We start from the raw sequence: 22,917 nt of genomic DNA, 5'->3' as shown, positions 1-22,917 counted from the left end.
TTAAAATGAAATAAAATGTTTTCTAAAAGTATAAAATCTAACGCAAAACTTACATCAAATGAAAAGAATTTTCTCGGAAAGCCAGTGAATCGTAATATAAGAGGATGGTAATTCGTATAATAAATAAATAATCATTAATATCGTAATAACCATAATGACCATTTTATCTACCAAACTGATTTTACCAGTACAATACGATGAACAAAATCGAACTTATCGTAAAGTTCAAAGTACGAAGGCTAGTTCGAAGAAGAAACAATAGAACCTTTCGATTATGCGACTACTAAACTTGAGACAATAAGTTATAAATATTGAAGTTGACTAAAAACCCGCCCCTTCGTCATCTCGCGGGCATCCCTCATAAAGATGCGAATTAGAAAATCTCATCGCCCACGTACAGGCGACTTTTTGCCTGCGTGTAGGCATCATTAGCGCAAAGGTTTCGTATATGAAATCGAATGCGACGTGTACGAACCGTAGTCAACACAAACGCGTCGAAACCGTCGATTCTTCTGAACGAACTGGTCCGGCAAGGTGAGGGACTTCCGGCCCCGGTCCGCTATTATTCCTGGGTGCCGCCTGGGTGTGACGAAGGTGAGTCAAGAGACGTTGGTGATTTAGGCCCCCATCGACCACGGGATCATCGCGAACGATACACACCAGTACATGTGAACGCGTGTACACAAACGCAGGTGAATCGGTGGGTGTTAATTGTCCCCTCTCTGCTGTTTCGAAGATCAGTAAATTCTATCGTGCCAACTTTTCTCCCATTAATATTTATAACAGTCGCGAGTCGAAGTACCTCTTTCTTGTAATTATGCGATCCCAATGTCTGTCGAGTGCGTTTGGTTTTAAATTCAAATTAATTGTAATGTTTGAAGAAATGTGTACGAGATAGCTTCGTATAATCATTCGTTTATATAGTGGTAATTTTTGAAAATAATAAGTAAACGAATAATAAACGAAATACATAGCGACATAAAATAAAAAATCTTTATCAGAATTGACAAAGAAATTTGAAAAATAACTTATCGATAATTCTATAAAATACCAAGAAATAGAATTTCTTTGTTATATTTCCACAATAATATCTCGATATTATCTGAATGTCTGAAATTTAAAGAAGAGTCTCGAAGAATAATTAGAATACACGTTATAATAATACGTAGGTATCATATTTGAAGATACGGTTCCGAAGATCTGGATACATTTTCTCACGAATTATGCGGTGCGAGTCGATCTTTATCGTCACGAAGTTCGCACTTCTTTCGATTCAGCCAATTTCGCCGTGGTCGCATGGCGCGCGCATAACTGTGCATAAGCAAAATTTATGCCAGGCGATTTGATTACCATGATATAAACTTGATGCGGATCTGGGCGACAAGACGGGGACATACATCACGTGCTCGGTTCGAGGTTGATCTCTGTACCCTGGTACCATTCCTGGTAACCAACAACGCCCCGCGCGTTCCGATCTTCCTTCTTTTGTTTCTTACTCGAGATATTCTTTCCTGCCTTCTTTCGTTCTATGTCCACCATTTTCTTCGTTCTTTTAAGAACCGAGCTAAATAAAACGAAAGTGATATCGAGCGCAAGGAGATTGTAATTTTGTAAATTTAACTAAATTTATACAATCGTGCAAAGATACTCGTGTCATACTTTCATTGTTTTTTTCTATAATTAAAGACTAATGAATTTTCTGTCAATTTCGTTATTACATAATTCGAAATTAATGCTATTAGGAGATACGAATAGCACGTTTTTATTTCAAAGATACATTTTTTGTTAAAATAAATTTTGTTAAAATACTCCCAGTATCTTGAAGAATTCTAAGCTATTGTCTTTTAAAATTTATGTGATACAAGTGCTTATGATTAGACGATTGAAGATCTCTATCAAGAACTTAAAATCTGATATTTTCTACTTGTATACAAAATACAATGAAGAAATGTAAGACAAAGGATAAAATTGCGAATTTCATCATAACATTTATGCGTGTTATTATGCTATTATACGGACCGTCTTTCTGTGAATATATAATAGCACTGAAAATATGATAAAAATTCTATGCAAAAATATGTCCGTCAATGTTTTATTAAAGACTTACAACGTTATAACGAAGACATGAGATGAACAGAAAATGCCACATTCAATATCTTGCTGTATTAAGTTGTATAATTTTATTGAGAAACATCTTTTTTCTCATGATAGGATGTACTGATAAATGCTAGGCAGAAAATTATGAGACATCCTGTATAATACATAGTAAACTATGTTTACTACTATAAAACGAAGGGGGGAAAAGTAGTACATTTATATTTTATTCAGTATAAAATAATCATATATTTTCTTACTATTCTCCGTCTTAATGTTCAACATGAATATTCAATATCCTATGATACTCTATACTAACTTTAAATAATCAATGTTTTAATTTTAGCACTTCCGTTACTTATTATATCCAGAGTAGCATTCGAAAGATTTAAGTACGTAAAGATATTCGTATAAAAATAATCAAGATTAAAAAGGTGTAAATCTCAGCAAATCCCATTTTAAAACTCCTTTCATATTAATTCGCCATACCTTCGTCCCTTTTCCTTCTACAGTGACCCATGTCTTCATCATTACTCCATCCTGTTCCCCTGTATGGCTGTACATTGTAAACAGGATAACGAGAACGAATTTATGATGCCAGATCTCTAACGAAACATGAACGTCTGAAGAACTAATTTTCTTCGCGTTGTAACAAACCAGAACGCAATTTAACAGGATGGAACCTCCATTATCTATGCTGTATGCCCACAAATAATTTTCCCACTAGATCTTATGTATTGTAAAATATTACGTATACAATTCATTTTAATATTTCAAAATTTCGTGATGTTTAATTTCTATACCTCAGCCAGTAACGCATGATTCACGCGCATATCGTAAAACTATGTGCCAACTTGGATCTCAGACATCTGTGAACTTGTTAAATAATACTCTTGGAAGTTATAAATGGATTTCCGAATATATACGTCAGCAATAAAAATTTGACAAATTAGTTTTTGCTTCAGTAATTTTCTAATCGATTGTTTATTTTATGTCACTAATTAAAATTAATGAGATGTTTAAAGCGATGAAGCATATTCGTGACCTGGATAGGTAAGTTCTTGGTCGTTTTATGAAGATCGCGAACAAATGGAAAAATTAATCAAATTATACCACAAACAGCATACACATTAACTACGACATACATTTTCTAAATGACACGGGAAATATCCATTTTTCCGATAGCAACAAAGATTTAATGGATTCTGCATAACATCTACAGACTCCAAGTCATAAAAATTTCTTCATAGTAAATTTATTCTATTCGGTGTAATTCGATAAAAATTAATTACCCATAAAGACACATCGTCAAAACGCGATAGAACAAAATTCAATTCTATAAACAATTCCAGTTGTTAAAATAGCAACTCTCGGAATGGGAAAACAACAAATAAGACAATAATACAACAAAGTCCCTGTTGAAAAGTGCTAATTCCATCAGCACTGCTTGGATCGTTACGTTTTCTGATATCTTAAAGACGGCGGCCCGTGGTAAAACCAAACAGGACAATTTGTTACGAGGAGGCAGCCTTTACACCCGTGCACAGCAACCGGCAGCTGAGTTAAATGGAGGTTAGCGCTGCGCTGGCCCATCGTCGGAATTTTATTATTCAGGTTTCTACACACTGTGCCGGTGAAATCTTTATTTGGAATCATTCCAAGAACAATAACGTATCTACCTCCTATCCCCTTGTTCCTCTCACCCTGCCTTTCCTTTCCTCTTCCGCCGCGCGTCCTCCCTCCCACCGCGTCAACCCCTTCTTTCCCCTCTTCGCCCGCTCCGCTGTCTGTCTGTCTGTTTGTCTATCTATCTATCTATCTATCTCTCTCTCTCTCTCTCTCTCAAGTAACGTAACACACAGCGCCAAATAAAACTAAAGGTAACCCAGTTATTTTCTGTTTGCGCTGGCCCGATGATTCCCCCAGATATGATGGCTGCTCTCAGGGGCCCCCTCGTTGGTAATGCCGGCACGCGTGTATCATCGTGCATATAAATCAGTCGACGAGGATCAGATAGGATTTCAGAAATATAAAATACACGGCGATATTAAAAAACAAAAGGAAGCAAGGCCGTGGCACGGAACAAGCGGCGGCGGAGGCCGGCTTCAAGGGGGAGAGAACGATGCTGAAGGAGCTTGTCGGCGGGACAAGAGAAGCTGCGGTGATTGGTGGCCACGATTCAGCCCGCGATACAACTTGTTTACGCGAATTTCGGGCTAATTTATACGCGTTCCGCGAGCTGCGGGATTCGGGGACCTGAACAACCGCCGACCGAAACTAGTTCAATCGGGCCTCGAACGAAATGCTTGCGTCGTGGGGGAATTTCGAAAATATGAGTAACGATGTGAGGATAGAATTGTATATTGTATATTTTCTAATACATAGATGTATAAAATATTCGATCGAGTAACGCATCATTTTTCTTCTTTGTCGTTTTACCTATAATTTCTATTAATTAGTCTTTGTTGGTATTTATTTTCCACCTATCCATCTAAATTATTTCGTTGTCGTAGAACACTTCGTTTTTGTCAAAATTATTCTTTTATGGCATCTACGAACAGTTTGATTCAGAGTATTGAACGTCTTTCCTGTGAGAAAGCTTTACGGAAACCTAAACGAACCAACCATATCCAAGTAAAACAATGGAAACTGTCTCCATTGTAAATATCGTTATCTGTAATCTTCAACTAGTTTAAATACAAAATAGACATTTTATAATACAAAATAGACATAAAACGATGCTGAACGACCCTTGTATCTGTACATGTACGTACACTAAATTCATCCTATGAACAGTTTCTACATCAACATGGTTCACTTTAACGGAGCAGATAGTTACGAACTGATTAAACCAATGAATATCTCCCATAAGATATTCGAAACACGTCCAACATTGCTTAAGAAGTGTTCTCAAATCCCGTATCACCAGATCATCAAGTGACCCTGGTACCAACATCCCATCTCGTTCTCCCGTTTTACGCCTTACCTTCGGTTATTCAATTTTCCAGTGACGTGAAACTGGTCGACTTTAAGGGAAAGTGAGTAAAACCTCGGTGTGCAGAATGGCGAAGAGAGTACGCTGTACAAACAGTGAGTCTTGAAAAGTATAAAGAAGCTGTTCATTACGACCAGTTGCTCTAGTTACCTGGCGAAGCTAGGGTGGCGAACGTCGGACCGAGGTATAAAGGGGAACGTAAAAACAATGTATAATATCGCCGGACTACTAGGCAAAGGAAGCTAGAGAAGAGGTCAAGAAAGGAAGTAGCGGAAGGGGATAGAACCGGAGGTGGAGGTAGGTGGGAGCACTCAATTCATCAAGGAGTCGACGGCACGTAATTTAAGACTGCTTTTAACTCTTGGGTGTCGCAATTTATGTGAGCTTCTTACAAAAGAATGGCGCTCTTCTCGCTCCCGTACACATCACCACTAACCCGGACTAGCATCGCCATCCCAATCTCTCCTTCCCCCCTTTTTCCGTTACGGTGGCTTGTATCACCCCCTCGGGCCAACCTCCATCCCCCAAACCCCCCACCTCTTACGTTTCCAGCACCATGAAAGTTGGTAGGTTCAATGACGTTGTGCGCACGAGGCCAACGTGCCACCGAATAGACGACGTTTATTTTTTCTGACCAATTTGTCAGAGATTAGGCTGGTTATAAATTCGCGCCGAGTTACTATAGTCAGCCTACCTCACAATTAATGTCCTGTTCCGCCAGACCTACTGCCATTGGATTTGCTGCTGGCGTTCAACGTCCCTGGATGTTCCGATGAATCCACTTTTCAATTTTCTGCTTTGTGCGATCGTCAAGTGAGAGATACATTCTTGGTTACAAGAATTAAGTGTATAGTAAGTTAGAGTGGCCGTGGCTTATTTTTGAGTAAAATGGGCTTTTGAAGGATTACGTGCATCCAAGGAATTTATTTTACTTTTCCGATTTCTTCTTTTATGAACGCGAATGCGGTTTAAACTTCCCACTGTTCTAACGAGTGTATCAACGATTGCACAAGTTTTGTTAATCCAAGGATTTGCAAAGCGGTCATTGCGAGTTGTTTATTTTTCAACAAGGACAATTGATTTTGTCAAGACAGGCAAATATTTGTTGTTTTGTCTCGTACGATATAAGGAAATTGTAAGATATCGTATTTAATTAATATCTCTTTGAATCACCAAATTTTAACAAATTAACCTCTTGTCTGACGATTTAGGACGACTATCACGTTTTACGTTTATTTTATCTTTCTTCATACTTGTAAACTCAGATATTTATTACAAGTTCAATAAAATCAGCAAGTTCCACGAACCTTCGACAACAACGGTGGTTTTTAAAATCTTCGAACCTTCGTACTCGTTTCCTTGTTCGAACATTTCGCCGGATGCAGAATCCCCTATAATCCAGCATAAATGAGAGGGGCATTTTACGATCGTAGGACAAGAACACGGATACCATTTGCAAAGAACGCACGCGACTGTTAGAGGACGGACATCAGCGAAAATTAATCGACCGTAATTCTTGCAAGTCGTATACATAATTAACGAGCAAGTGCAGCACCTGTAGTTACAGGTCGAAACCCCTGTACCGCCTCAACACGCATCATGCGTGGATGGATCAAGAGAAGATTCCGTCCGCCCTTTCCGCGTTCGCTCGGTAGCCGTTAGAGACGCCCCTCCGTCTCTGGACGTTATCAAATTATCGTTTGTTTACACCTAAGCCTTGAATTAATGATTAGAGCACCCTTCCTCCGTACCGTGATGCGGCAGATCTTAAAGCTTGCCGCCCAAACGCCGTATACAAGGTGTCTTTCTGCGACCTTCCACTCTTTCAATTCCAATCATGCTTCATTTTATCCAGGAAAATAACAAAATTTCTTTAGAAACATCAAATTTGTCCATACGCTAATGAAGTAATCGATCGACATGGTGATTAGAAAATATTTCCAACTTGAAATAAATTTCCAATGGATTCTTACTGATGATAATTGTGAATAAGATTAAAGCAAGAAGCATCGATGAACGAATGTTTAGCTGACGATCCCGTCACCCGTTACATTCTTCAAACAACACACGGACTCGGTGGCCAGAATATATCCCCTTAATTATCCTGTGTGTGCATTCTGAGTGTGAACTCTCCATTAATCATAGGAGAAGAGAAGGGTAGGTTGCCGTCGCTATAGCCGGAGCGATTTTAATTCAGACTGGCCGCTCCATATGTATTCTACGGGGCCCACGAGATCATTAGTAACGTTAGGTGGACACCTCCGAGTCGTTCTTCATTCTGATGATGCCACTGCCTCAGAATCCACCGATCCGCGTCGTCATTGGCGACCGACACCGTATCTGCGCCGGTTCTCGGAGGAAACCGGCAGCACGTCTGCTTCCCCGGGCGAAGGTTCAATGCACGTTGAAAGGAATCAGAAACCGAGGGATTCAATGGGCCTCTGCTACTGTTCACCCAGTGATCTATTGTGCCATCTAAGCCGATCATTCTAAAATATTTTCTTAAGTTTCTTTCGGACCAACGCCACTTCTGGAGATTCCACTTTCCTTTCGCCAGATAGCGTTCGACTTCTGACTTATCGTTTTCTTCTGAAATATTATGGGCTGCTAAGCTTTTAATGCGGTTGCTAGGATATGTGAAATTCTGTACAAAGGATGCTGTATTTTTGGTTGTTTCTCTGTGACAATGATCTTGATGAAGGGTTTCGGTGAAGAAATGAAAATTATCGTGAGATTTCAATACACTTGGACTACTTTCTTTTTAACGAAAATTATCCTTCATTTCTGACAACACACGCAAACGATATTTCCATTTCTTGTCGTCGTTATTATATCTCGCTAACTGGAACGAGGAGAATTCTTATCGTTTGTACAAATTGACCAAGGTCGTGTTAATTCAATATTATCCACTCTACATCTATAACATATTAGACGATAAAACCTACAAAGTTCACAATTCTTACCGCGACCATCGTTTCCACAATTAAACACGAAATAATTCGTGTCGTCAACGTTGCTAGCAATTATTTCGTAAAACTCAAGCAAACCCTGCAACAGATATTATCACAGTTTAACAGAACGAATTTATCCGACAGAAACTGTTATCCGCCATAGCAGGATGAGTTTAAAATTCCCATATTCTGGTTTAAGGCGGATTATTCTCTCGCATCCGTATCTTCGATAGCCATGTGTAACGATAGGGGCATCAAACCAGATAGGAACGATGTTTTATTATCGGCGTTGCATCGTAGATCGGAGATCTGTCTCGCAGGTGACTGTTAAAACGACTTCAGTTCCATTGGTCGAAACGAAACGTTCATTTTCAGGATTATCGCACCGCGACGTGTATCGCGACCAAGGGAAATTCGTAATGTCGAATTTACTCCGGCGTCCAAGGGAAATTGGATCCAGATTTAAGATGGATTATACTGATATACGTTGGGAAGGACGCGTATGCGCGTTATGGTTGGCCCGATGCGGCTTGGGTGTCAAGTTATAGGGTACACGAGTTACACGTAGAACCGGGGTACGAATAACTTCGCTGGCTGCATAGCTACCAACTTTATAGCCAATTCATTTTATACGTTATTTCCCATGAAACGGTCGTTACGCGGACGCATATGAGTGCATCCTATCTTGCGCGGAAAATCCAGCTTGCCTCGCTGCTACGCACTTTTCTCAGAAACTTCGAATTATGGCTAATTCAGATTACAGAGTATAGGGGTACGTTCTCGTTTGGAGATGTTGATACGTTATTGCTTGGTTACAAAGTTTATAGAAGTAACATTTAACACAGTTATGGTGTAGAATTAGAATTTGTGTTATATGCAGATGAACGGGCTGAGAATAAAATGTGAAAAATATTCTCTTTCAATTTCACGATACAGTTTCGTCTCTTTGTTTTCTACAACAAGGAGGAGACTTTCTCCTAAAACAAACGAAGGTATGTTTGAAACGAGAAAGTGTCAGGATTTGTAGTAGGGTTAGAATTCACGTTAAAACATCCTGATAAATATTATGCTAATAATGTATATGCATTTAAACGGATAATACAATGGTACTTAAACACTTAAACAACGAATTCTGTAATAAAACAGCCATTAAAAAACCATTAAAGTAATGAGTTAATGGCGTATTATAATTAATTCGATCACGTCGTTACTCGCTAACAATTAATTAGTGTTGCTGTTTATACGACACATTAGACTCGCTCGTGGCCCTAGTTTAAACTAAAGTAACACGACTAATTATTTGCCCACCATACATTCGTATTAATATTACATTAATAATTACCGTAGCGATATCTTAGCGATTTCTCTCAAATAATATCAATCTGCTTTAATTACTCGATAGCATAGCGGAGTTTTCTTACAAGACGATCACAGTATTTATGGAGCACGGTATACAAGGAAGAAGATGCCGATACGCGAGAGGAAGCGAACAAAAAAAGTGAAATTCTCCGGCAAGGAATATTCGCGAGGAGGCAGTCTTTGCGACCACACGCGGATGGCCGAAGGCAGCGGCTGTCGTCGATACATCCTTGTCGATATGGACACGTGTTGCCCGACACCTTTCTCCGACGTGCCTATGGCTGCTCTTTTGGCCCTCCAGGCCGGCTCGTAAACATACAATACGCGCCAGCTACATGCGATATTATACACGCTGCGGTCACGCCGTGTTAAGCCCCGTGACGGCATTCACCGCGTGCCGAACTGCAAACGCATTCGTGACTTTTTAAAAACGTCGCGATTACGTCACATATACCAAGTCCGAGAATGGGGTCTCATTAGTTCGGTTGATCGCCCCTTTGTTTCTTCGAGGACAGGAAACAAAACGTCTTTGGCCGAGGCGTGGGCGGTAAGATCAAAACCCGGTGTCTTCGCAACGCACGTTTTCTTCGAACGAATATCGAGAAATGCTTATTGTTATTGCCAGTGGAATGTATATGTATTTCTGGAAAGTTCAGAGTGCTATGAAAAAATATATTTTCTTGTATTTTTATACTGCAGCCATTGTCACTTGATATTTGCTACAAGGTAACAAACATCGTAATTTTTGGCTTATATTTTTTTCTTCTTAATTAAAAATACGAGTTTCTCTATGGTGTTGGAATTTGTATTTGTTACCTAATATTTCATATGAATTAATATAATTATACGTCGAAAGTTGTACGTAAAATTCAAACGCGATGAAACTATACCTCGCAGATGTTACGGTAAACCACACTTTATAATAGATTTCCTGTTGCAAACATTTAGAAACTCATAGCAACGTAATATAATACATTGCACCTTTGAAAGATCTAAGACTTCGTACTGACAGAAACACGGTATTCATCAGTCAACTATCATTCAGATTACGAACATAATTTATCCACAATCCAACAGCCAAATTACAAGCTCCACTTAGAATCGCTCTCAATTGCTCCGTTAAAATGACAGAAAGAAGGAATATCAACCCTCTTCTATACCATTCAAGTAGTCTGCGAAGAAGAGGAGCTGCTTCATGTTCGCTACAATTGCACCGCTAACAATTTGCCGCTGATTCCCGATTCCTCGAAGCTTTTCAAAGACCGCCCACGAGTAAGAAGGCCGGCTTCGAAAGCTCGAGGCAGGCGTCCGCAAGGACGATCGAAGGTTGCGTCTGCGGCCGGAATCTATATAATCGATTCTGATTGCATTGAAGCCCGGTAGTGGCGGCGTTGATTGGTGCATTCATAAATATCCATTAGCGGACAATGTCGGTAATGATCGGACCTGCAGGCTACGCCCTGCGTCGGCTAAAGGGCTCCGGTAGCATCTCTGGTAGCGTTCGTAGACGCTAAAACAAGACTACGAGATCCTAGCACGCCATCCGTCTACATCTCATCGTCCCGATGTCCTTTTTTCTTCCTTCACTTCTAGCCTTTCTTTCGTTCTTTCTTTCGACTTGTTTGCCTCATTGGAATACCTGCTGGATGAACGCATTCGATTTTCGGCTGCGTGTGTATCGGATGACCTTCGATCGGTGCTGGCTTAGCTCGTAGAAACGAATGTCAGATCCAAGGCTACACTCGAGAAGCCATCGATGAGGGAATCGATCTGAAACCCATGACGTTTTGGGCTTCGTACCTGTCTCGCTGGGACGAAGGTGCTTCGGTACAGATTAGAGGCCCCATTTCATACGTGCCTTTGAATCCTTGGCGGAAATGATATGGAATTCCCCACATTCCTATGTAAATGTTAGTTTTATGTTGTATTATGTATATTCAATAAATTTACAACAGTCTTTATTACTCGAAGAATGTATAGTGTACGAATAGCTTCGGGACGATCGATAATACTGTGGAGGTAGATTGCTCAGTTTTTGAAGAATACATTAATCTACGTTAAGAATAAATTCTAGAGAATAAAACAAGATTGGATAATGTATCATTCATCAGTTCGATATCTAAAGAATCATACAGAATAATGGAGCAGGTTGAATAATTAAAAGGTAATTAAAACAATGAGAACTGAAAGTTTGATTTCTACGAATCATATCTAATGCTATGCTCTATTCTGATTATGATAATCTCTGATTATGAATTTTCATAACCAAGTGTAGTAGAATTTCTAAAGTTTAAATTGAGGGTGACATGTAGGTAATCGTTTGGATAGCGAAACAACAATATTTCTATTATAATGTTCCGTACAATAAATAGTTTCGAACAGTTTGGAAAATAATAGAGTGGGAAAACTATAATGAGACACACTCTGTATGATACGACAACTAGAGAATCAGTAAAAACTGACCTGTCTTCAAAGCCGATGACAAATAATATTCAAAAATAAATAAATAAGCTTTTACATAAAATATTTTGAATTGTACACGCAATTTCTCCGACATACTTTGCGCAAAACACTATTACAGGTACATACTCTGTTTTTCTAGAAAATCAATCATATAGCTTTCGTTATATGTCGAATACTTCTCAGAAATACGCGTGTGCAACAATAAAACGATTCGAATTATTTGAATAAGACATTAGATGAGATAAAGCGCGGCGAGTGTTACACGCCATACCGTGTTATTTGAAGGAACATAAACCGTGAAATTTATCGATATGATCGACAGAGCAGGTATCAGACGAATTTGGTTGCAAAAAAATCGGATAAATTTTAATAAAACGCGGCACACAAGAGGCGAAGACAGACGTAATTACCAAAGCTAGAAACAATCGTAAATGTTTAATATGCTAATATTATATACATGCAAAAACATGTTTTCTAATTGATAAGAACGATAAAACCAGTTTCATGTAGTGGAATCTGATCGAACACCGATCGTAAATTTCCTCTCGCGATAAAACTTATGCGATATGGGGCGTTGATAATTGGACGTGATGAAATCAGTATAAACCCGTTATGCTGGTGCCTGGAAATCGATTTCTCAATTAGTGAAATGACGCTTCGTTAAATGATAAAGTTCATCGATATAACTGTCTTAATATTTCCATTTCTTGAAACTGCAAATTCTAGTACCAAGATACACATCTATTACCAAAAGATCGAATATCTCACCCATGAAAATGAATATCCATGGAGATTAAATGGTTGCAAAATAATTTTATTGATATGACAAGTTCTTCAAATAAACATAAACCTGGCAATTACGAATAAGTGAAGAACACATAAATAAATAGCTACCGTCTGTTACTTGGAAATGAGTAAAATAAAATCAAACGAGGAATACAGTACCTTACCATAATATTAGGTCGTCCGAAAAGTTTCTTTCGTTTTATAAGGAAATAATGAATGCACAACATTTTTCGTTTCATATTATTTTATTTAATTACGTATGATCCATTTTGATCTATCAAAATAAAGATCACAACCTTCGATAAATAAGGTTTCATGTTTGTATAAAGATGTAAAAAAAAAGACACTTTTCGGACAATCTAACATTTCACAATCCCAGCGCTACTGTCGAACTATCCAAAAGTCAAACAAATTTGACTCTTTGTATTAATTTTGATATAGTAGATTAGTTCGTTTTCCGCATGACTCATGCGATAAATTATAACTTCTTCGTTCATCCTACCTAACATTTTCCGTTGAATCGTTGTTCCTGCGTTTTGCAGGAAGAAGAAAAACCTAACGACGTTTCGATCCATCCTATTCTTCGCCTTCTTTCGACGTACTACGATTCATTCTTCGCTTTTTTTCCAAGACAGAACGATGCCACGGCTGCACGTGGGTGCACCTCTGGATTATTCGTAGTTCTTCAGTCGCGATCGACGAATCCTTCGAGTCGATAGAGGGGTAGAGAAAATTTATGAAAGTAATCCGGCCTCACTTGACTGCTGATCGGCGTGGGAGCCGACCAAAGTATTTTATTGTAGGCTACGCTCGACGAGAAATCAAACTTTCCGAGCGATAAAATACGACGCAACGGATACAACGAATAAAGGACGTGGGGTGTCACCTGTCCGTATGTTCAACAGGTAACTCGCCATTGTCAGACGACTTTCTGGGCCGAGCGCGCGTCCCCCTGCACACACATCCGATCGTTGCGTGCGGGTGCGGATTTGTCCAAGGGGGAGTTCTATCGATGCGAGGAGCGAGGAAAGGAAAGAACTACCGAAGAAACTGGTTCTCATCTAGTGGACCTGAAAATCCGATCGAATCACACGTTTCGCACCAACCGATCGCCGCTCCGAGATCACGATACGTGCTCCAATGAGATTAACATCGTATAGTGGTTAGTTTCATCTTGTGAAACGAATCTTTTCGTTTCTTTCTTTTTCTCAGAGGTGTAGAAGCGAGGACGACTTGTCAAGAATTAGTGTCTTGCAGAGGCTACTATTGTAATATTTAATGTCTTTTGTGCTTTATTTTCATTAGGTTTGCGAGAATTATTAGATTACGTAATAAGTTGCCTTGAATATCCTTAATGCAGTGATTGCATGGTGAAAAAATACATGAATAATATAAAATATTAGTTTTATTTGTTATAGGTTAATCGACACATTTCGATCAAACTACGTAGTTACTTTACTGGACAGTGACAGAATTTTAAAAAAATACCAAACATCTTTATATCCATTGGAAAACTCGAAACATATCCATTTTCCATATCGCTGTATTATAAGAGAAACTTTCCTGTATCTACACCAGCATTTTATGTGAAAATTTGAAAGAACAGGTTTCTTTAACAGCAGTGTTTTGCATAGATACAAGATCTTTTTGTTGGAAAAATACCAGAAAAACTGGTCCGAATTCCTGAGGAACGTATGGCGTTGGATTCAACAGATTTCCGAGGATTTAGCATAGACTGGTCGAACAAGGCGACGCGTATAAATTAGAATCAATCAAGCCTGCTTTTCCAAACTTTCTCCAGATTAGCATCACGTCGAGTAGTTATAATTTGTGGGCAGCCCCCGCTGAGAAGCAACCAGGGGTGTTTCTGGCCTTTCTAGCTGGAAACGTCACGGCCTGCACCCTCGTCAATATCGATACACCCACCTCGGAGTTGATGGCCGCGCGCGCGTCACGTTCCACAGAAAACCGAACGGGAACTTCTCACGGGCGAGCTGGGGCATCGCTTCGCCGCGGACGAAATTAAAATCCTGTCAGAATAATAATACCGTGTTAATCTCTCGTTCAGAATTGGACGTTCTCGATTACACGCGTGCTCGGCTCGTCCTGTTCGCCCGTTCCGATTTCAATCGGGCTCTTCGATTTTTAACCGCTACGACTTTAGAATAAATTATCACGCCGCCGTGCCGCCTCGCCGAAAACAGCTGCTCCCCCTTGTCTCATCTCTTCTTCGCTGACTTTTCAAGCTTTTGCCGTAGATAAACCAGAAAATATTATCGACGATCTGTATTGCCACGTTAAGAGCTAAACAACGTGCTTTATCGTAGCACTGTAAATGCATACATTTTTTTTAGCAGAGAAACAGAGAAAGACACAGCCCGCGTCTCTATAGCAGGTCAAGCAATCAAGCAACGTAGTATTCGTTTCGCATCGATCAATAATTTCAAGAGACGGAAGCTAAATGCAAAGCGTCGAGTTCGTATAGATCGACTTTTTGAACTTCTTCGTTTCTTTCGTAGAAAAATAAAAAGAAAAATTACTGGAATGAGGAATGAACGGAAACACGTGGCAGAAGATCGAAGAACAAAACATCGGCGAAAGGAAGGGAACGCGCGTCAGTTCGCCGCATTGCAGCAGCCGCTGTCGATTTTCTCCGCTAGCAAATACTTCTCTGGCCAACTTTTAAACAAGATTTAACTAATTTTCAGATAGTTTAATATCTTACGTATCCCTACTCAACCTGGCCAGGCGAACGAGTTGAGTCGGAACGGCTGGCTCGTCTGCGTTGGAGATGATCGCACGACGTCGACGGAGGAGGAGGTGGTGGAGGAAGAGTAGAAGGAGGCGGAAAGATGGGGACCCAGGGGTGGGTGAGCCTGGAAGCGAAGTGGGCTGACTGACGTGTAAAGACACCTCCACGTCCCGAAGAATTTAACTAATTATAATATGGGATAAACGGTTTATTCCCGCCTGGCAACCTACTCGCAGCGATACTGATATCCCTCGCCATATTCCCCGCCAACCCTCGTCCAGCCCTTGCTCGCTCTCTCTTCCTGAATCCCCGCCACGACTTGGCACACGTCACAGAAGTTAGCGACTCGGGGCACCGGGCCATGATTAGGCCAGATTATGGAGGTTGAACTTTGAACTCTCGCGAAGAGCGGCGAACGGGGTGGGTTTTCAACCAACGACACGACCCTCTCGACTTATCGCCCACGAATTTATCTGTGCAGTTTTCTTTGAACCTATACTATTCTTCGATTGTACACTTATAGTACTTTTTCTTCTTCTTTCTTTTCTCTTTTTCTTTTTTTTTTCTTTTTTTCTTAATGTTATAAACACTTGTTTATTTGTTTTGTTAATGTTTTGAAACACTAAAAATCGACTAAAAATCGTACATAGATAAAGAAATATTTTCTTGCGGTATAACAGTATCTTAATAAATGCAAGAGAAGCCGCACAATTATTTGTAGCGGTCCTCTTGAAAAAAGCTAACAAGGATCGGTTTCGAAGTGTAGTACTCACTTTCTAGCCATCTTTTGTGAATAACAGCAACGTTAGAACTACTGTAAATTATAACAAAGAATTTCTATCGAGGAAATTAGAATAAAAGATATGTAGAAAAAAATCTAACAAAAACAAAATCTCTAAAAATACATCGCAGTAAACCTAAGTAAATTTCTACGAATAATTGATCATTTTCCTATAAAGATAAATAGAAAAACTACAAGTTCTTTATCACGAATACTCAAACAAAGTCCGATTAAACATCTGAATAATCATCAAAGGAAAGTGTAACTATTATGCTGAGACATCAAAACAAGCAAAAGGTAGCAAGGCAAGGAACAGCCTGTGTTGTGACGCAACGAAGTCGCGATCATCGTCATTACTCTTTACGACGTAGCAAAAAGTGGCACACATTGAAACGTTCCCTTGGGAACTGCGTTCGAGATACAGTAACAGTAGAGCGGCATTGAAGCACCGGCCGTAAAATCGCAGCCAGTGAGAGCAGAGTGGAAGGGATCCATAGGGATCATTGAAATCCGTGGATCGAGACCGGACAAAAGGCGCGGTTCCTGCAACGTCGAAGGTATTCGCGCGGGCTATTTAAAAATCGTAAAAGCCGATACACACCGCGAACGGAGCTGTGGGACGCGGGCAGAGGTGGAAGACAAGCCAGTACGAAGGACCGCGAAGGATAGCGCACTCGGCACGGAGAGGGGTGCATTTAAAGTAATGGCGTTTCACTGGAGATGCTATAAATTTATCTGCCATAACTTGTTATACGCGGCTCTCCTCGCGTATTTATACATGCCTGCGCGCGGCCACACACAGATTCCGCTCGCTCGCTCGCGCGCTCCTCTGTTTCGCTCGACCGAGTTATGGCTGTCGAGAGACGATGGAATAGGGCGTGGAAGCGAAGCGCGCCAGGCAGAAGGAGGAAGGAGACACTGTTCTCCAGTTGAAGCATGAACGTTGCTCCACGATCAATCCGGATGAGCCACGTTGTCGTTCTGATAAGAAGGGAATACGATTAAGTTTCCTCTTCGTGTTAGAAATTTCACCCTTTCGCTTTCGCAGCTAGAGTAATCCACGAACAGCGCGATATTTCCCATCGAAACGCTAGCGGGAAGGATATAAAGGATCCTAGAAAGGCACCGCCTTTAATGGACGCTACGTCAGACGCGCGGATGAATTAAAACGAGCTGTTTTGTGTCGAAGCGTTAGGTTCAGCGGTTCCCATTATGGCGTCGCAAAGGTGCCGCCGGCAGGGGGTAAAAGAGCCATAAAAATGGCGCGAGTCAAAGACAACTTCACCGAGTGATCAGAAACGACGTTAGGGCGTTCGTTTTCAACTTAAAGTCGATTAAAGGTCGAGATGGCGCGAACGAGAAGACTTCGAGATCGTGAGAGACGAAGAGGAGCGTATATAGCGTTGGCAGAAAATTGAAATCGTTCGAGAAATCACATGGCCCGTGTGTCGTTGTGCTCTCAGAGAACTACTCTACGGAACAGTGCGAAATCCTAGCGTGTGTTCCGTGTGTTCTTTGCCATGGTACCGGCACGAGAACACACCGAGTCGCGCATCGGGACCGTGGCCAAGGGAGCGGACGACGCGAGCGGTCCGAGGCGCGCAGTAACGTAATGGACGTCATTAGCCCGTGTAGATTATAGGGCGGCGTGCAGTAACGATCACTTCTTATAGGGCACACCGTGCCACAGCCACAGAGAACAGGGCCCACCGTGGTCAGAGGCTCGTTCCTAGAGGTCGTACCGCGACCGATATCGCAACCGCTATCACTCAGCTTCCGGTATCGTAACATTCCTCCCGTTTCTTTTCTACCTTTCAAGCCCTTTAAACGCACTGTCAGTATCTTTGATATTTTTATTTTTGTTTGTCTTCCCCTTATCGTGGAAACTAAACCGCAAATGTTTAGTAGAATTGTTATTTAATCCGAGAAAAATTGTAAGAACGAAATTTTATTCCGTGTGAATCTTTATTAATGGACATTGGTATTATCTTCTTGGGTAATATTCAGTATTTTTAGTAACTTTGTAGTCAATTAACTATTTTTCAGCGTAATGCTGGGTGTAATGTGAAAATGTAAAGAATGAGGTATTAGTCATCGTATAGAGGTGTACTTCATAAACGACAGAATTAAATTTTATTTACAATCTAACACGTAGTGAACTAATTTCAAATTCCTAGTTACGTATACGACTAGCACATTTTGCATGTAGATAATCCAATAAAAGTATAAGAAGTTGTTGATCATATCCTAAGAGTATCAAGAAGACAAAACGTGAATACAAAAGAAGCAAGAACTATCGAAATCCGTTTCTAAGATCCTAACAATATTTAAAAGTCTAGCATAAATTTAATAGGATACCGGAACACGTCGTATACTTAATTTATGAAATAAATAGCCTAACAGTTTCGGAATAATAATATTGTGCACTGTTTCGTTTAAAAATTACAAACTTCATTTCCTTTGGTGATTACAACCCTATCCTTGAAGCGAAAATAAATATTAAGGAATGATTCATCCGTCAGCGACAGCAGTAACACGCATGATTTATACAACAGGCATTCCCACAAGTCATTAATTAGCTGTAATTGCAGTCGCAGAAATTTATTACAATTCTTTTGAATATGTGCAATATACCCTGTACAAGGCGTGCATCGTGGCGCGTCCTGTATTAAAATCTTTTACAATGGGTCATTGTTCCAAGCATATTAATTAATATTTATTCATCAGTTTGTTTGACTATTTAGCTGCATGACCAAATATAAGTGTACATAAATAGCTACTTCAGATATACGTATGAAATTAAAAATTTTAATACATAGGAATTCATCAAAAAGTTTGCAATACGCCTGTTTAGAAGTATATATATAAAGAGAATATCTTACAATGAGTATTAAAGCTTAATACAACTGCTCTGTGAAATTCTTTCTTCTTCTCCCATATTCTCCAATTTTTCACAAATCTAAAACCTATGATAATTAACCGTAGAGTTCTAATTTTCCAACTATGTAAATATGAATAATATAATCTAGTAAATTTTGAAAATATTTCCCGAGCTATTTAAATTTACTACCGTGGCAACGAAGATTTTACTTCGAAAACAGACAATCATAATTGCAAAGACATTCGTTATGGAAGTGTTCGCGAAGAAAAATCGTGTCCGGGGAGAAAATAACTTGACGTTACTGAATTCTAGGATCCTTACGAAATACACACAAATACGCATTAATCGCTCGGTAACAGCTTGGCGCGGAGCCATCGAAGGGTCTGCCGACTAGCTTCGTAAAAAGCTAAGCGTTCCGGATAATAAACCAGAGATTTACTTTGGACATTTTTAACGAGACGTTGCGATCGATCCGTTAATTAACGTTCAGCGTTATCAACAATGAGCGGCTGCTACATATTAAAATATATTGTTATTGTCCACTACAATTAATCTCAATGCACAAAATTATTCAAATTATTTTCTGCTCGTTAAAAAAATTACTTTAAAAGAATTTAATTATAAATGAAAATAGAATATTAATAGAATGGCAATAAAACGTAATAGAAATATATGTATGTGAAAGTAGTAAGATTATAAAATAATTTTAAATTATATCACGGATATTGGCGATTTATAAAAAATAAAAGATCACAAGAATATCTTTTGTACATAAATGTATCACCATTTCAGCTCGAGATTTTTGACATGTTTACGACTTGATATAAATTTCCGCGAAATCACATCAACGAATTTACTACCGTTTAGCATCGCTCCTCATGAATATTCATAAATGTAAGAAATGCTCTAATTGTTAATTATAAGGCGAACGCGACACGTGCGGAGCCGTTCGTAATTTAGAAACAAAAACTAAGGTTAACTAGCTGAAACCAAGTTATTAAGCTCTTGCCACACGTTTCCGAACTTCTTTCCAAAGTTCCCAGAAACTTCTCTCCTATTCAAATAAGAAACTTGTTGCAATTTTACATGTCCTAAACATCGTCCAACTTCTTTTAAAGCATGGAAGCTGAACTTTGGATTCGATTACAAATCTAAAACATCAAATCTAAAAGCGATTATACACTTTTCCAGTACCATGGAAGAAGAAGCAATTTTCTCAAAAATTTCACCATACTTAGGTGACATCAATGGGGGTCTAAAGTATTCAAATGAAGCATGGCTCGGCTTGAAACTCGTCGGTGGTTCGTTTAAAACTGGCGTGAAACGGAGAAGAAAGTGCTTCCTGTAGTTTGAGCCCGGTCGAACGGTTAACTATTAGACAGACTGGAAGAACTGATGACGTCCTAAGGTGTAGGTAAAACATGAGCTCTCAGTCTTCTCCTTGTCGATAAGTCGATGCGTGATTAGAGGGTGGCATTGTGCTTTGAGGGCTGCCTTCTGCTCCTTGCTCTCTTCTTCTTCCTATTACTCTGCCGGCAATAATTACAAGCGCGGCTTCGGGAGGAGCTCTTTGAGCTTATCGATTTCCTGGAATTAATAATTGCACGGCAAACCACTCCCGTCCCTAACACTGCGCCCCGTTCACTGTGGGTAATCGGCCTGATCTTTCGTCTTTCAGAGAGGCTCCCCCGTTTATGGCATTAATCTATCGTAGAAAAAGTAGACGGACGATTTCTCTCGAAGAGAAAGGCCTTTAAGGACAGAGAGATGACTGCCGCGTTATTCAGTCGTCTCGAACTAGCTTTTCAATGGAACATCGTTTTCGAATAATCGAATCGACGACACGGTTGATCGATCGTTCACAATTAAAAGATATGAGATTTCTACGAGAATACATTTTTGTTTCTTTTGTCGTCTAAGGAACTCTATGTTTAGCACGGCAGAAAAATAGGAGCTGATATATTAAGTTGTAGAATACAGTCAATGGTACGTAATTTTAACAGTTATAGGTGAAAGGTAGCATTCGCTATTGCTTCTTGATATTACATAAGCAAAGACTTATAAGATGTTTAGGGATTCAACGTGTTGATTGAAAACTTATTCCATTCCCTTATTGCGTGGTTCCTCGCTTCCTTCCCCGATACGAACTCCCACTGAGTTTTCGGATAAATTTTACGGGTCAAAGTAAATCTGAAGTTCCAAGGAACTCGGGAAACGCGATAGACAGCTTATAGGATTTTGTCGTGGCAGCCGGCAAAATTTTCTGCTTCGAATATACGGCCTTTTCATTTGTCCTTTCTAAATTTCAACGCTTCGATCACCGTATTCCGCCAACGTGTAGACGCTTTCTAAAAACACGTGGAAAACTGAAAATCACTTAAAAAGACAAAATCTAAAAAGACAAGGAAGAACGAGAGCGGGAAAGAGAGAGGAAAAAAGAGAAACGCTGGACCGGAGTTCGAGGCAAGAACGTATCGATATCCGTGCAACGATATCGCGTGCACCATCGAAATCGATAAATAACCAAGGCCCCGGCATAAATCCTGGCTTCGCTCCTTATAAATCCGACTCTGGGCACCAGGACAGACAGTTCCACGCGCTACCCGCCGGATTTTACTAATTTTCTGTCGTGCAGGCCTCGCCTGTTCCTCGTCACAAAGGCAGATAAAAGGAGGGATGCGCGAGCTTCGCAACTTTAGCCTCCTTTTTCTTCCTTTACTTCTACCTCCTGCTTCTCCTTCTTCAACTTCTTCTTCTTCTTCTTCTTCTTCTTCTTCTTCTGATTCTGATTCTCTTCCCCTTTCTGCTTCTTTCTGTCTCTGTTGTTTTCCTTGGACCCCGCCTTTTTCTCTTTCTTCTTGTCTCCGTTTCTTTCTCCGCGCTTCTACACCTCCTCCCTGCTTTTTCTGTCTCCCCCTTGACCCTCCCACCCCCGTGTCGAGACCACGTGTGCAACTCGTAGAGAGTGGGTGCACCGAGGCAATATATTTCTGGCATCCGTTCCTCCTTCGCCTCGTCCATCCATTCATAATATGCATACGCTTTTGTTGTCGCGTCCCTGTTGGGTCCGTTTTTGTTGGGCCATTAGAGGCCCACGTATCAATTTTTCTTGTAGCCGAGATGCCACCGCCGCGCTGCACCCGGATGAGATTGAAAATCGACGCGCTACACGGCCTGGTGACACGATGTCGATGCGAAAAATTGCGCGTGGGCAGAGATAATAAGGATATGTACAGTGGCTAGGAGAAGTATTTATATTTACATGTTGATTAATTCGGTTCAAGTATATTAGATTTTCTGTAATGTATAACTTGTATAAATGTGTAATCTGTTTAAAAAATGTATCATTTGACAATTAAAGTGTAGGTATGCACCTTTCATAGCAACTGTAACCGAACAATAACTATATTACTGCTTGGGAACCATCATTTGTGGGAGACTTCTACATTTTTAATTTTTTGTTCTTTTTTTTCTGTTTCTTGTTTTTGCATAGACACCTATGAAATCGTAGCAATTTGTATATGTTAATTCAGCAGTCGTTGGGAATCAACGAGAATTGGAGATATACGTACGAATTGTTTAAAAGTGTACGGGCATCTTGAAGGTGTTAAGAAAGCAATAAAAGTTGTCTTTGTGGATACCTATACTCCTCAAACGAAGAAGAATCGTGGTCGAGATAAATTGCACCGCTAGACATCGTGATTTAAATCTTGCTAATAGAAACCGGTATTCTTAGTCAGTCTGGACACGCTTGATCGCGCATAAATTATAATAAATAGGAATATATCAAAACTTGATAAATAATGGACCGACTAGGAATGTTGTGGAAAATAGCAGTCGATTCAGGATCCGAAG

General features: G+C 40.0%; 1 protein-coding gene across 7 annotated transcripts in view; it reads right to left on the bottom strand.

Annotated features, from left to right (window-relative positions):
• Nucleotides 1-22,917, bottom strand: part of LOC139987739 (uncharacterized) — a 177,138-nt gene that overhangs the window by 131,749 nt on the left and 22,472 nt on the right. Inside the window, exon 7 of one of the 7 annotated variants that reach the window (XM_074111742.1) lies at nt 13,385-14,678. The exons of 5 other annotated variants lie outside the window; for them this stretch is intronic. In XM_074111742.1, the coding sequence (XP_073967843.1) occupies nt 14,600-14,678 (79 nt within the window). In that variant the 3' untranslated portion in view covers nt 13,385-14,599. Of the gene's footprint in view, nt 1-13,384; nt 14,679-22,917 lie in introns of those variants that run through there. One more of the 7 variants, XM_074111744.1, reaches the window with a different exon arrangement.

The sequence above is a fragment of the Bombus fervidus genome, chromosome 5, assembly GCF_041682495.2.
Source record: "Bombus fervidus isolate BK054 chromosome 5, iyBomFerv1, whole genome shotgun sequence".
Lineage (NCBI taxonomy): Eukaryota > Metazoa > Arthropoda > Insecta > Hymenoptera > Apidae > Bombus > Bombus fervidus.
This window is presented reverse-complemented; position numbering and strand designations above follow the sequence as displayed.